At 38.2% G+C, this 16,627-nt stretch overlaps 1 protein-coding gene and 1 pseudogene across 1 annotated transcript; both read right to left on the bottom strand.

Annotated features, from left to right (window-relative positions):
* Positions 1 to 10,977: 10,977 nt before the first annotated feature.
* Positions 10,978 to 11,924, bottom strand: LOC103005808 (olfactory receptor 5B2-like). Its single transcript, XM_028162430.2, is given in 2 exon segments — positions 10,978 to 11,219; positions 11,222 to 11,924. Coding segments are annotated over 2 exon segments (942 nt in total). The 5' UTR covers positions 11,922 to 11,924.
* A 2,315-nt stretch (positions 11,925 to 14,239) lies between these two features.
* LOC103006091 (olfactory receptor 5B2-like) lies at positions 14,240 to 15,199 on the bottom strand (annotated as a pseudogene).
* Positions 15,200 to 16,627: the final 1,428 nt, after the last annotated feature.

The raw sequence follows: 16,627 nt of genomic DNA, 5'->3' as shown, positions 1-16,627 counted from the left end.
AAGATGGACTTAATTGGTATTTATAGGACATTTCATCCAAAAACAACAGACTACCCTTTCTTCTCAAGTACTCATGGAACATTCTCCAGGATAGATCATATCTTGGTCGTAAATCAAGCCTTGGTAAATTTAGGACAATTAAAATTATATCAAGTATCTTTTCCGACAACAATGCTATGAGACTAGATATAAATTACAGGAAAAAAACTGTAAAAAATACAAACACATGGAGGCTAAACATTACACAACTAAATAACCAAGAGATCACTGAAGAAATCAAAGAGGAAATCAAAAAATACCTAGAAACAAATGACAATGAAAACACGATGACCCAAAACCTATGGGATGCAGCAAAGCAGATTTAAGAGAGAAGTTTAAAGCAATATAATCCTACCTCAAAAAACAAGAAAAATCTCAAATAAACAACCTAACCTTACACCTAAAGCAATTAGAGAAAGAAGAACAAAAAACCCCCCAAGTTAGCAGAAGGAAAGAAATCATAAACATCAGATCAGAAATAAATGAAAAAGAAATGAGGGAAACAATAGCAAAGATCAATAAAACTAAAAGCTGGTTCTTTGAGAAGATAAAAAAAATTGATAAACCACTAGCCAGACTCATCAAGAAAAAAAGAGAGAAGACTCAAATCAACAGAATTAGAAATGAAAAAGGAGAAGTAACAACTGACACTGCAGAAATACAAAGAATCATGAGGAATTACTACAAGCAACTATATGCCAATAAAATGGACAACCTGGAAGAAATGGACAGATTCTTAGAAAAGCACAACTTTCCAAGACTGAACCAGGAAGAAATAGAAAATATAAACAGACCAATCACAAGCACTGAAGTTGAAACTGTGATTAAAACTCTTCCAAGAAAAAAGCCCAGGACCTGACGGCTTCACAGGTGAATTCTATCAAACATTTAGAGAAGAACTAACACCTATCCTTCTCAAACTCTTCCAAAATATAGCAGAGGGGAAATACTCACAAACTCATTCTATGAGGCCACCATCACCCTGATACCAAAACTAGACAAACACATCACAAAGAAAGAAAACTACCGACCAATATCACTGATGAACACAGATGCAAAAATCCTCAGCAAAATACTAGCAAAGAGAATCCAACAGCACATTAAAAAGATCTTACACCATGATCAAGTGGGGTTTATCCCAGGAATGCAAGGATTCTTCAATATACGCAAATCAATCAATGTGATACACCATATTAACAAATAGAAAGATAAAAACCCTATGATCATCTCAATAGGTGCAGAAAAAGCTTTCAAACAAATTCAACACTGATTTATGATAAAAAGCCTCCAGAAAGTAGGCATAGAGGGAACTTACCTCAACATAATAAAGGTCATATATGACAAACCCACAGCCAACATCATTCTCAATGGTGAAAACCTGAAACCATTTCCTCTAAAATCAGGAACAAGACAAGGTTGCCCACTCTCACCACTATTATTCAACATAGTTTTGGAAGTTCTAGCCACAGCGATCAGAGATGAAAAAGAAATAAAAGGAATCCAAATCAGAAAAGAAGAAGTAAAACTGTCACTGTTTGCAGATGACATGATACTATATATAGAGAATCTTACAGATGTTACCAGAAAACTTCTAGAGCTAATCAATGAATTTGGTAAAGTAGCAGGATACAAAATTAATGCACAGAAATCTCTTGCATTCCTATACACTAATGATGAAAAATCTGAAAGGGAAATTAAGGAAACACTCCCATTTACCATTGCAACGAAATGAATACAATACCTAGGAATAAACCTACCTAAGGAGAGAAAAGACCTGTATTCAGAAAACTACAAGACACTGATGAAAGAAATTAAAGATGATACAAACAGATGGAGAGATATACCATGTTCTTGGATTGGCAGAATCAACATTGTGAAAATGACTATACTACCCAAAGCAATCTACAGATTCAACGCAATCCATAGCAAACTACCAATGGCATTTTTCACAGAACTAGAGCAAAAAATTTCACAGTTTATATGGAATCACAAAAGGCTCTGAATACCTAAAGCAATCTTGAGAAAGAAAAACGCTGCTGGAGGAATCAGGCTGCCTGACTTCAGACTATACCACAAAGCTACAGTAAACAAGACACTATGGTACTGGCACAAAAACAGAAATATAGATCAATGCAACAGGATACAAAGCCCAGAGATAAACCCACGCACATATGGTCACCTCATCTTTGATAAAGGAGGCAAGAATATACAATGGAGAAAAGACAGTCTCTTCAATAAGTGGTATTGGGAATACTGGACAGCTACATGTAAAAGAATGAAATTAGAGCACTCCCTAACACCATACACAAAAGTAAACTCAAAATGGATTAAAGACCTAAATGTAAGGCCAGACACTATAAAACTCTTAGAGGAAAACATAGGAAGAACACTCTTTGACATAAATCACAGCAAGATCCTTTTTGACCCACCTCCTAGAGAAATGGAAATAAAACAAAAAATAAACAAATGGGACCTAATGAAACTTAAAAGTTTTTGCACAGCAAAAGAAACCATAAACAAGATGAAAAGACAAGCCTCAGAATGGGAGAAAATATTTGCAAACGAAGCAACTGACAGGATTAATCTCCAAAATATAGAAGCAGCTCATGCAGCTCAATATCAAAAAAGCAAACAACTCAATCCAAAACTGAGCAGAAGACCTTAACAGATGTTTCTCCAAAGAAGATATACATATTTCCAACAAACACATGAAAGGATGCTCAACATTACCAATCATTAGAGAAATGCAAATCAAAACTACAATGAAGTGTCACGTCACAGCAGTCAGAATGACCATCATCAAAAAAATCTACAAACAATAAATACTGGAGAGGGTGTGGAGGAAAGGGAACCCTCTTGCACTGTTGGTGGGAATGTAAATTGATACAGCCACTATGGAGAACAGTATGGAGGTTCCTTAAAAAACTAAAAATAGGACTACCATATGACCCAGCAATCCCACAACTGGGTATATACCCTGAGAAAATCATAATTCAAAAAGAGACATGGGGCTTCCCTGGTGGCACAGTGGTTAAGAATCCACCTGCCAATGCAGGGGACACGGGTTCAAGCCCTGGTCTGAGAAGATCCCACATGCCTCGGATCAACTAAGCCTGTGAGCCACAACTACTGAGTCCGCGTGCTGCAACTACTGAAGCCCGTGAGCCTAGAGCCCGTGCTCCGCAACAAGAGAAGCCACGGCAATGAGAAGCCCGCGCACTGCAACAAAGAGTAGCACCCACTCGCCGCAACTAGAGAAAGCCTGCGCACAGCAATGAAGACCCAACACAGCATGTTCCACATGTGCCACATTTTTCATTGCAACACTATTTACAATAGCCAGGACATGGAAGCAACCTAAGTGTCCACCGACAGATGAATGGATAAAGAAGATGTGGCACATATATACAATGGCATATTACTCAGCCATAGAAAGAAACGAAATTGAGTTATCTGTAGTGGGGTGGATGGACCTAGAGTCTGTCATACAGAGTGAAGTAACTCAGAGAGAGAAAAACAAATGCCGTATGCTAACACATATATATGGAATCTAAAAAAAAAAAAAAGGGTTCTGAAGAACCTAGGGGCAGGACAGGAATAAAGACGCAGATGTAGAGAATGGACTTGAGGACATGGGGAGGGGGAAGGGTAAGCTGGGATGAAGTGAGAGAGTGGCATGGACTTATAAATACTACCAAATGCAAAATAGATAGCTAGTGGGAAGCAGCCACATAGCACAGGGAGATAAGCTCGGTGCTCTGTGACCACCTAGAGGGGTGGGATAGGGAGGGTGGGAGGGAGACAAAAGAGGGAGGAGATATGGGGATATATGTATATGTATAGCTGATTCACTTTGTTATAAAGCAGAAACTAACACACCATTGTAAAGCAATTATACTCCAATAAAGATGTTAAAACAAACAAACAAACAAACAAACAAATAAATAAACGGTGTTTGGAGACCAACACTGTTATTTACAGAGGAAGCATATTGTGGTGATAAAGAACATGGTCTCTGGAGTGACTTGCCTGCATTCAAATCCTGGTATTGCTACTTACTAGCTGGGTAACCTTGGGCAACTCACAACCTCTCTGTGCCTCAGTTTAAAACAGGGATGGTAATAATAGTACCTCACAAGGCTGTTTGGGGAATTTAATAAGTTGATATGTTTAAATCACTTAGAATACTGCCTAATACATAGTTAGCATGCAATGTCACAATTATTACTACTACTAAATAAATATTAATATGAATAGTGGTCATAGTATTATATGACTATCGAAAAAATAACAAAAAAAGCTCGACAAAATTATTGGAACCACACTACTAAAGAAACTTATGTGGGTGAGTGACCTAATAGCTTAAATTCAAAATTGTATAATCAAACATACCATACTTACAATTATTAACAACAAAAAACTGAGGGTTGAGATTTAGGGATAATAACAGATACAAATTTTGACACGTTATCTTTCATGGCAAGACTTCTGCCAGAGGAATCTACTGAAGGTTGTACTGATTATTTCACCCAACTGTATTTATGAAATAGCTTTCCCAATTTTCAGAATCCAGGCTAAATATCTAATCCAATCTGATAAAGTCTTCAACAAACAAGCTCTTAATGCCAGAATTATTCAGCCCTGGCTCTCTTTTCCTCACAATCCACATGTAGTCCATGAGCACATACTATTATCTCTACCTTCAAAATATATCCTAAATTCATTCATTTGTCACCACCTTTATTATAACCATTTCAGGGCAAACCATTGCTTAGGTCACACCTGGTAAGAACTGAGACAAAGAAGGAGACACTGGGAAACTTAAGAAAAGGATATCTGAGTTAAGATGCAGATATGGAAGCTGAGAGATGGTGGCGGCTAAGGAGTAGATATTAAAGGATGTTGAAGTTTTATCCTTTCAATTTGATAGTAAATGTGTCCTATAGGACATGTCTTTTTAATCTTAACAACAATAATATCAGCAACAATCACATCTGCAACCTTATTACCCTTCACACCAGGCACTGTTGTCTTAGTTCATATAGATTCAAACCTTTAAAGTCTGAATCCAAGCCTGAATAACAATATAAACAATGCATAATATAAACAATATAATATGCTACCTTAATTTATTTTTCTGTATTACCCAATGTACCCAGTACATAATAAGGCCTCGAAATGTCTTAACCTCACTGTGAGCTCTTATGATTAAGCTATTACATTTCTGTGTATAATGTTTACTCTTAATTAAAAACAAAATTTTGAACAGGTGAAGATATCACTTCAGGAAATAAAGTGTATTGACAAGTATGTCACTGTGCCAAGATCTAAGAGGGTTAAATTAGGTTATTTAGGATCCTAAATATTTAAAACACTAACACGAGACAATATTGTCTTATCTGTGTCCAGAGAATTCCTGGAGATTAAATATAAGTACATGAAGAGACTGTCCCATAGAACGGAGACTGCAGGGTTGTGGCCAGCACAGGTGGACAAGATGTTCTTGTATCCCTTGGCTAAGCACATACTCAAAATGGTGATAGTTAAGAACAGGTAGAAAATCAGGGTAATCAGAAAAACAAAAAAGATATTGAAAATCGCCACAAAGCAAGAACTAGCTCATTGGTAGGTTTATGAGAGCAAGAGAGAGCCATGACAGCTTGCTTTCTCAGAAAAAGTGATGGACCATGTTGGACAGACAAAAGGAGAAACTTAAATCATTATGGATGGAAGCATTCAGGACATCCCACAGACCTAGCAGTCAATGGGGGCCAGAGGACAAAAAAATTTATTATCATAGTGGTGGTACAATGGAGAGGTTTACACACTGCTGTATAGCTGTCAGAAGACATTGAAATCATCTCAGTCCCTCTCAATCACATTTTCTTTCGCTTATTGGGTTATTTGACCAACATTGGACTACATTCCAAGAATACAAACTTAATGGGATAACACTTCTGCCCTCGAAAAGCTCACAATTAAATAGCAGAGCCACAGTTGTAAATGTAAATATATATATTAAATGTAACAAGTATATATTAAATATATTAGTGTTTATATAAACTATATAGTTATTTCTATAATACATTCTATTAATATTTAATAATACAATATATGATTTATTGATATGTTATGTGTATTTAATGTGTTTGGATGAACAGAGGAGGATGCCAATACAGGAAAGGAAGAGGCAGAAGGATTAGGGAGAGAAGAGAAGGGAAAGGACACATTTATTAAACAACTATTCTCTGTCCAGCACTGTGCAAAGTTCTTGCTCATTCAGCACTCATTTAATACAATTATTATCTCCAGTAGAAGCTCAGAGGATTTTAGTGAGATATCTTAGATCAGAAAATTTGGTTAAAGTGGGCTTTTATTTTTCTTGTGCTAATGTTATTCCTACTAGCCATTTTAATTATGTTTTACAAGCTGGGTGGGGATTAAGAAATAAATATTTCTGGAATTAAATTGCACTGTAGATATTTTACAGAATTTTCTGTCATATATTCCTCCACTTCTTACCAACAGCACCCAGAAGGTCTTATGGGAATCTCTCTATATTTGTTGGTATAAATAATACTAGCTGTTAGACAAAAAAATAGCTCACCCACAGAGGTTTTTCTTGCTCATATACTGTTCATATACACTATACGGGACTCATATAGTGACTTAGGAATCCAAGTTCTTTCCATTTAGTGGCTCCGCTGTCCGCTATGGCCTGGAAAGACCAGTCACTCAGTGTGAGAAGGGGGCCAGGCTGACCTCTCTCTATCTGGCACCGGTAATGTCTGCCCTTACCCCATTCAAATATAGTGCTGGGTCCGAGCTGGCTCTGTCTCCAGCCACTTCTTACTCTCCTTGACAGGCAGCCTTCTCCTTAGTGGAACAAGAGGGGCCAAGCTGGTGCTTGGCCTGGGCCTGGGCTCATGCTAGGGTGACTGTGGGAAACTGGCCAGAGGTCCAGGCGGTCTCAACATGCTTCTTCCTCCTTGTTTGGAGGGGGAGAGAGGGGGTCAGCAAGTGTGTGTGAGCTCTTCACAGTGGACTCCACATTTCTCACAGCTCCCCAGCCTGTCCCACTGGTCTTCAAACCAGCCAAGGGGACTTGTCTTCCTGGTGTTGGGCCCCAGGGCTGGGGTACCCAATATGTGGTTAGAATTGCTCGTTCCCCGTGGAGGATCTCCTAGCCCAGGTAATCCCCGCCTCCTCCATGTCCGTTCCTAGGGGCGCAGGTCCCAAACTGATTGCTTCTCTTCTCTTGCTACCCGACTCCCTGCAGATCGTTCTTTACAGCTTTGGTTGTATAAGAGTCTTTCATCAGTTGCTAGTTTGTTTTCAGTGAGAATTGCTCCACACTTAGATGTATTTCTGATGTGTTTGTGGGGGGAGGTGAGCTCAGTGTCCTCCTACTCTGCCACCTGGCTCTCCTCTCCCCACAATTTCTTTATCCATTCATCCTTCAACAGATACTTAGGTGGTTTCCATGTCTTGGCTATTGTGAATGATGCTATAACACACATACACACAAAAGTAATTAGGTGAGAAGATGTATATGTTAATTAGCTTGACTGCAATAATCATTTCATTATGTGTATGTATATCAAAACGTCATGTTGCACTCAAATATATACATTTGTTATTAAAATTTTTAATAAATAAATAATACAAGACATAGGGGAACCTGGGCAAGGGTTTATTAGTTTCCTATGGCTTCTCTAACATGTTACCAAAAAATTGGTGGCTTAAAATCACGGAAATTTATTCTCTCACAGTACTAGAAGCCAGAAATTCCAAATTAGTTTCACTGTGCCCAAATCGATGTGGTGGTGGTAGGGCTCCTAATCCCTCTGGAGGATGTAGAATAAAATCCATTCTTGCCTGTTTCATCTTCTGGTGGTATTCCATGGCTTGTGGCTGCATCACTCCAATCTCTGTCTCCATGGTTACATTGCCTTCTCCTCTTCTCTCTGTGGTCCAATCTCTCTTTGACTTTTTTTTTTAAATAAATTTATTCATTTATTTATTTATTTTTGGCTGTGTTGGGTCTTCGTTGCTGCATGTGGGCTTTCTCTAGTTGTGGTGAGCGGGGGCTACTCTTCGTTGCCGTGCACGGGCTTCTCATTGCAGTGGCTTTTCTAGTTGCAGAGCACGGGCTCTAGGCACGTGGGCTTCAGTAGTTGTGGCACACAGGCTCAGTAGTTGTGGCACACGGGCTTAGTTGCTCCGAGGCATGTGGTATCTTCCCGGACCAGAGATCGAACCTGTGTCCCCTGCATTGGCAGGCGGATTCTTAACCACTGGGGCAACCACCAGGGAAGTCCTCTTTGACTTCTTCTTATAAGGATATATATGATTTCCTTTAGGGCCCACATGAATAATCCAGGGTAATTGATCAGTCTTAAATACTTAAGATAATCACAGATGCACACAGTCCTTTTTATGCTACATAAGGTAATATTCACATGTTCCAGGGACTCAGATGTGGATCTTTTGGGAGCCACTATTCAACCTACACGGGTTCACATGGGAACATTCTACATGATCTTTGAAAATTTGCTGTAACTCTAAAATAATTCTAAAGTTAAATAATTAAATTTCAACAAGAGAAGCATCACTATAAAGACAGAAGTGAATCTTGTGATATAACACACTGCCCACTAGGAACAGCATGATCATCTTAGTACATTCAAGCACAATCTTACAAATGTCCAGATGTTAAAGTCAATAATTAAATAGAGACAAAAAAGGAGCCATTGGTGCACGTTCCCATTAGAGCTTTAGTATAAAATGGAGATCCCTGAGGGTCAAATAAATGCATAATGATTATACTTTACACTAGGATATGAAATGCATGTTGTGTTTATCACTGACAGATACTTTCTGGTCTATATTCCATATGGACATTTTGCAGCACTTCAGTTAGGTGTATAATCAGTACGTATGAAGTAATTTTCCAAATTAAATCAGAGAGTAAATTTTATTTAATGTCATATTAATGTATTCTTATGATTTACCAATTAGAATTTATTTGGTGTTTACTTGCCACTTTACAAGACATATTGAGATGATCTGAGATTACCCATTGATGGGATATCTAGGAAATCATTGTGCCAAAAGTGCGGCATGAAAACATTGAGCAAGAATGTAGATTAAAACATTTCAGCAAAGCAGAAAATAAGCTGTAACTCTGGAAATGCTCTATATGTATATCTACAAGGTAACTAAGGGGAATAAACTGTAATATAATCATCAATGGTTCAAAGATATAACATATAGTACAAAAGGACTCAAATTTTATTTGTATTTTTGATAATTGTTTATTGAGAATCTGCTGTGAAACACATACTCATTTAGGTACTGAGGACCACATGAGAAAAAGAGATAAAGTCACTGCTCTTATGGAACTTACACTCTAGTTAGGAGAAATAGTTAACAAACCAGTTGGCGAGCAAACATACATGAGTGAGTGTTGATAAGGACTATAAAGAAAAATGCAGGGTGAGGAGTTGCTGTATGTGGGGAGGAGAGAGTATTTTATAAAGATGGTCAGGGAAGGCCTCTGTGGTAGGATAACATTTAAGGACACCCTGAATGAAGTAAGGGAAGATTCCTCTCGGAGGGAGTAGTAAGTACAAAGGCCCTGATGTGGAAACATATATGGAGTTATGGAGAAATAGCAAGGGAATCAGTGTAAATGGAGTGGAGGAGAAGACTTGGAGAGTGAAAAGGATGACCTAACTCAACTTAAGTGTAAACAAATGAGAAGCACTAACCATTTCAAAGCGTCTGCAGATAGAAAAACATACAATGTCATTGATACTCTCAGTGCATATTTTTAAACATTGTGAAAGTTTGTGCTCATGTACAAATAATTGAAAATGCTTTTATTTCCTTCCATTTTTCTTGTATTCCAGTTCTTTCTTCCTTTTGAAAATCGTAATGGAAACATTGGTTCTACAAAATGACTCAGCCAAGACAGAAATATAACTCAATTTAAATGTGATATTTATGTCTTTCAATAAAATGTGCCAACAAAGGACATACTTTCATTTAGAATTATATAGCTTTTTCTCCAATTAAGACTCTTAGAACAGGGACTTCCCTCGTGGCACAGTGGCTAAGAATCCGCCTGCCAATGCAGGGGACACGGGTTCGAGCCCTGGTCTGGGAAGATCCCACGTGCCGTGGAGCAACTGGGCCCATGTGCCACAACTGCTGAGCCTGCGCTCTAGAGCCCGCGAGCCACAACTGCTGAGCCTGCATGCCGCAACTACTGAAGCCCGTGCGCCTACAGCCCAAGCTCTGCAACAGGAGAAGCCACCACAATGAGAGGCCCGCACACCACAACGCAGAGCGGACCCCGCTCGCCGCAACTGGAGAGAGCCTGCATGCAGCAATGAAGACCCAACAACAAAGACCCAATGCAGCCATAAATAAATAAATAAATTTATTAAAAAAAAAAAAGACTCTTAGAACAGATATACTAAAGAAATAAATAAGATTAGATATAAATTTATATTCTAATAGCTTTAAACTATTTTAAATTATTGTATTATAAGCTACTTATACTACAAATTTACCACTGCCATATGTATGTGACCACATGCCCACATAGAGCACTTGTATGAACCTGTGTTCATGGGCTTGTTTGTCCTACTGATTTACATGTATGTTTGCACTGGCATGTGGTAGAGAAAACATCTGTGTAACAAGTGAATAAATCAAAAACGATTCATAAGGTTTTTAAGAAGCAGGACCCAGAATATCTTATGCTTCACTTGAGACATATATAGTTGAAGTATTAAGTATATTTTATTTTTACTAAACAACAGACTTTTGAGTTGGATATAATTTTAGGAATTAAATGTAATGTAGGGCTAAAATGTGAATGGGATGACCTGAGAGAAACGAAACTAGATTATTGTACATCACACAACATTAAAATCCAAAGGCTAGAGAGAATTTTGCGTTCCCCAAAACCTTCTTGAATGCACTTTTAACCTCTTTGTTCCTCAGGCTGTAGACGATAGGGTTCAGCATGGGAATGACCATAGCATAGAACACAGATGTCACTTTGTCTGTGTCCATGGAATGATTGGAGCTGGGTTGTAAGTACATAAAGATGACTGTCCCATAGAAGATGGAGACTGCAGAGAGGTGACTAGTGCAGATGGACAACCTTTTTGGTATCCCTTAGCTGAGTGCATCTTCAAGACGGTGATCGATATGAAAAGGTAGGAAATCAATATTACCAGAAGAGCAAAAAAGACATTAAAGCTTGAAATTAAAACAAGAACCACCTCACTAATGTGTTTATCCAAGCAAGACAGAGCCATGACAGCTGGAATGTCACAGAAAAAGTGATGGACCACATTGGACTTACAGAAAGAAAGGCTGAATGTGCCTCCAGCAGGGATGGAAGCATTCAAGAAACCACATGCATAGGAGCCTATGGCCAGACGTGTACACACACTTGTCGTCATGGTGATGGTGTAATGGAGGGGTTTACATACTGCTGCATAGCGGTCATAGGCCATTGAGGCTAAGAGGAAATTTTCCACACTGGCAAAGGCTGCAAATAAGTATATCTGAGCAGCACATGCATTGTAGGAGATGACCTTGCCTCCTCTAAGGAACCCAGCTATCACTTTAGGTGTGACAGCTGAGGAGTAGCCAAAGTCCACCAAAGACAAATTAATGATGAAAAGGTACATTGGGGTGTGGAGACGGGAGTCCAACAGGATCAGTGTGATCATCCCCAGGTTTCCAAAAGCACTGATGAGGAAAATGAGGATGAACACAATAAAGAAGGGAATCTGAAGTTCTGGAGCATTGGTTAGACCCACCAGGATGAAATCCATCACATTTGTACCATTCTCCATGTGTATTACTAAATTCTCTGTAGTAATGAGAAAGCAAGGAGCATCTGGTAAACAGCAAAGAGACTGCACTGAAATTTAAATATATAAACACTCCATTATTTTTTCATTTTATGATGGCAATAAATTATTCTTCATGATTCTCTGATCTAAAGCATTGATTGAAAAAAACTTAGTAAATAAATTATCTTATAGTTACATACTCTTGAAGCTGAAAGATCCATACGGATTACACGGCCAACTTCCCACTTGTGCAAATGAACAACCTGAGGTGCAGAAAGAGATTATTATTTGTCTTAGGTCACATATTTGCCATAAATACATGTCCCAAATCAGATCACTTCAATCTATTAACAGCTTACATTTATACAATGCTCAGTCCAAGTACACATTTATGTTTAATTTGTTTAAATATGGTTAATCTTCTAACAAATCTACAAAAGGTTAAGTGTTTTGAGCAAGTTTACACAAGTACCAGCTGACAGATTCAAGCTTTGGACCCAGGCAGAGTGACTTCCAAGACACATGATCCTAACTGAAGTTTAATTGAATTTATTTTAACTAAATTCATATTTATTCATTGCATACACTAGACCAAACTCAATGCTTGTGGGTGCACAGTGGAGAAACTAAGATATATATGTAAACTAGATGTAGTGGGGAAACTAGCACACCAAAATCATTGTTTTAAATTATAGTAATAAAAATAGACTAATCCCAGTTATGTTTGGACTCATTTTTCTGTCCACTCATGGATGTGTGAATTACATGTGGTTTGCATAAATGATGTTTCTTCGGGCATGTACTTAAATATACTTTGAGTGAAATGAGAGTGGGGATGATCATGCATCTTCAGGATGGTGATACATATGAACATGCAGGAAATAAAGATAGCCATGAGAGCAAAAAACACATGGAAGGTACTAATATAAACAAGAACCATCTCACTCATGTGTTTATCTGAGCAGGAAAGGACCATGACTGCTGGAAGATCACAGAAAAAGTGATGAACCAGATTGGACCTACAGAAAGAGAGATTGAAGGTATCTCCAAGGTTTACAGAGGCATTTTTTTAACCAAATGTGAAATATTGGTAGTCATATATTGATAAATCACAAAATGTCTTTATTGTCTCATCTCTTTTATGTACTCTTATTCTGGTCTTTTTTTTTCTTTTTGAAAATTATCATGTAAATATGTTTATATCAGGTAACTCAGGAAAGACAAAAGTATCAATTCATTTTAAAAAATAATATTTATAAATAATAATAATAATAATATTTATGTAGCTCTGGAAAAATTGTGCCTAAAAAGTACTTCCATTTATTAAAAAAAAAAACTGTATCACTCCTTTTTCTGATTTAGGATGAACAACAGATTTTCCATTAATGAAATAAATAAGATTATATATAATTATATATATCCTTACACCCCAATTGATTATTTTTTTATTCTTTTCCATTATGGTTTATCACAGGATATTGAATATAGTTCCCTGTGCTATACAGTAGGACCTTGTTGTTTGTCCATTCTGTATATAATAGTTTGCATCTGCTAGTCCCAAACTCCCAATCCAACCCTCTACCATTCCCCTCCTCTTTGGCAACCATCCTGTTCTTTGTGTGTGTGAGTCTGTTTCTGTTTCGTAGATAAGTTCATTTGTGTCGTGTTTTAGATTCCATGTGTAAGTGATATCATATGGTATTTGTCTTTCTCTTTCTGACTTACTTTGCTTAGTATGATAATCTGTAGGTCCATCCATGTAGGTGCAACTGGCATTATTTCATTCTTTTTTATGGTACATATTGTATATATGTACCACATCTTCTTTATCCACTCATTGTCAATGGACATTTAGGTTGTTTCCATGCCTTGGCTATTGTAAATAGTGCTGCTATGAACATAGGAATGCATGTATCTTTTCAAATTATAGTTCTGTCCAGAACGATGCTCAGGAGTGGGATTGCTGGATCATATGGCTCCCCAGCTGATTGTTTTAAATTCTTTTTTTTTTCCAAAAACTAGCCACACTCCATTTACTTATTTAACAAATTTCCTCCTCCTGTTTGTATGTGCATACATGGGACACATGAATGCACTTCTAACCATGGGCTTGTGTATGCTCTTGTTTCACATGTATATTTGCATTGACATGAGGTAGAAAGACACATGATAATTAACATTGTTTCTACTAGACATCTGACATTGTGCGATGGGGGGATATCTCCTTAGGAAGGTAAGTGTAGAGTCGGCCTTAACACGTGAGTCACTGAGCAAAGAACATCTTAAAGAGATGACACTAACTTATTGTGGATCCTACATTATTTAAGGGCTAATCCTAGAGACAATTTTATCTTCTCAACAACCTTCTCGAATGCACTTTTGACCTCCTTGTTTTTTCCTCAAACTGTAGACCACAGGGTTCAGCGTGGGGATGACCATAGAGCATAGATCAAAGATGCTATGTGTCTGTGTCCATGGAATGACTGGAGCTGGCTGTAAGTACATGAAGATAACTGTCCCATAGAAGACGGAGATGGCAGTGAGGTGGGAGGCACAGGTGGACAAAGCCTCTGAAATCCCTCAGCTGAGTGCATCTTCAGGATGGTGATACATATGAACATGCAGGAAATAAAGATAGCCATGAGAGCAAAAAACACATGGAAGGTACTAATATAAACAAGAACCATCTCACTGATGTGTTTTTCTGAGCAGGAAAAGACCATGACTGCTGGAAGATCACAGAAGAAGTGATGAACCAGATTGGACCTACAGAAAGAGAGACTGAAGGTATCTCCAATGTTTACAGAGGCATTCAGAACACCACAAGCATAAGAGCCTATGGCAAGACAAGCACACATATTTGTTGTCATGGTGATGGTGTAATGTAGGGGTTTACACACGGCCGCATAGCGGTCATAGGCCATTGAGGCCAAGAGGTAACTTTCCACAGTGGCAAAGACTGTAAAAAAGAACATCTGAGCAGTGCATGCATTGTAGGAGATGACCTTATTTCCTGTAAGGAATCCTGCCATCACATTGGGTGTGATTGCTGAGGAGTAACCAAAGTCCACCAGAGAGAGATTACTGATGGAAAAGTACATAGGAGTGTGAAGATGAGAGTCCAACGGAATCAACATGATCATCCCCAGATTTCCAACTAGAGTGATGAGGTAGATGAGAGTAAACATTATAAAGAGTGGGACCTGCATTTCTGGAGCATCAGGAAGTCCTAGAAGGATGAATTCAGTCACTACTGTATCGTTCTCCATGGACATCATTTGAGAATCACAAGATGCCCTGCAACAATGAGAGGTAAAGGAACAGGAATGGAAAAGAGGGTACAGTGAAATTGGAATGCATGTATACTCTGTGGATTATTATTATTATTATTATTTTTTTTTTTTAATTTATTTATTTATTTATGGCTGTGTTGGGTCTTCGTTTCTGTGCGAGGGCTTTCTCCAGTTGCGGCGAGCGGGGGCCACTCTTCATCGCGGTGCGCAGGCCTCTCACTATCTCGGCCTCTCTTGTTGCGGAGCACAGGCTCCAGGCGCGCAGGCTCAGTAGTTGTGGCTCACGGGCTTAGTTGCTCCGCGGCATGTGGGATCCCCCCAGACCAGGGCTCAAACCCGTGTCCCCTGCATTGGTACGCAGATTCTTAACCACTGCGCCACCAGGGAAGCCCTGTGGATTATTTTAATTACAGCAATAATTTGTTCTCCAGATCTAAAGCATACACATAAGAAAATTAGTAAACAAACTATCTGTTGTGTTATAGATAGTTGAAATGGAGGGGTTTCATGGATCACTCATGAAGTTTACTAATCTTGTATATGAGAAACTGAGGTATAGAAAGGGGTAATGACTTGTCCAAAGTCACATATCTGGAATGACTCCATCTTCCAAATCATATCTACTGAGTCTAGAAACAACGTACCTTTCCATAGTGCTCACATTCCAGTATGTCACAGTCGATCCTCATTATCTGTAGTAGTTGGGTTCTATAAAGTAACAGTGAACAGTGAATTCATGAGTGCTTATTTGCTCCTAGCAAAAATACACAAATAGGTTCCTTCAAGCCTCTGGTCACATTTTCATCAATCAATCAATCCAAAAGCTTGTTTATGTGTGTTTCTCTTTAACAACATCTTATTTAATATGTACTGTTGATTCATTAACATTGGTCTCACAGCCAACAGCACTGTAACTCATACCTAAATGGAGCTTATGTAATACACTTATTTTCTCCTTAAGGCACATGACAGTCTTGTGCCCAGGAACACTCAACGGCACTTCAGCATTACACTCAGGGGCTATTTAAATTTAAAAATCACCAACAAAAGGCATAAAAGTGTGGAAAACTGGCACTACAAAGACTGCATAATAAACAGTTACAGTATGGGAACGGAAACAAGAAGGTAGAGCGATTGCCTTGTTCAACCTCTGCTGGAAATATGAACGTCAAGCAACTCATCTTTTTCACCACTCTGCACATGTCCCTAAATGATCACAAAAGCACTACAAATATTTATTTTAGGATTAAAATAAATTTTCATTATAGGAAAAATTGCAAATGTGAAATCTGTGAATATGAGGATTGACTGTATGTATATATATTCGTTTCATCCTCTTAACAATGCTATGAGGTTCATTAGTCATTACCCTCATTGATTTTAAGAGATAACTTAGACTCAAAAAGATTGCTT

The sequence above is a fragment of the Balaenoptera acutorostrata genome, chromosome 9 (genome assembly GCF_949987535.1).
Source record: "Balaenoptera acutorostrata chromosome 9, mBalAcu1.1, whole genome shotgun sequence".
NCBI classification, from domain to species: Eukaryota; Metazoa; Chordata; class Mammalia; order Artiodactyla; family Balaenopteridae; genus Balaenoptera; species Balaenoptera acutorostrata.
The sequence above is the reverse complement of the archived record's forward strand: the minus strand, read 5'-3'. Positions and strand labels throughout refer to the sequence as shown.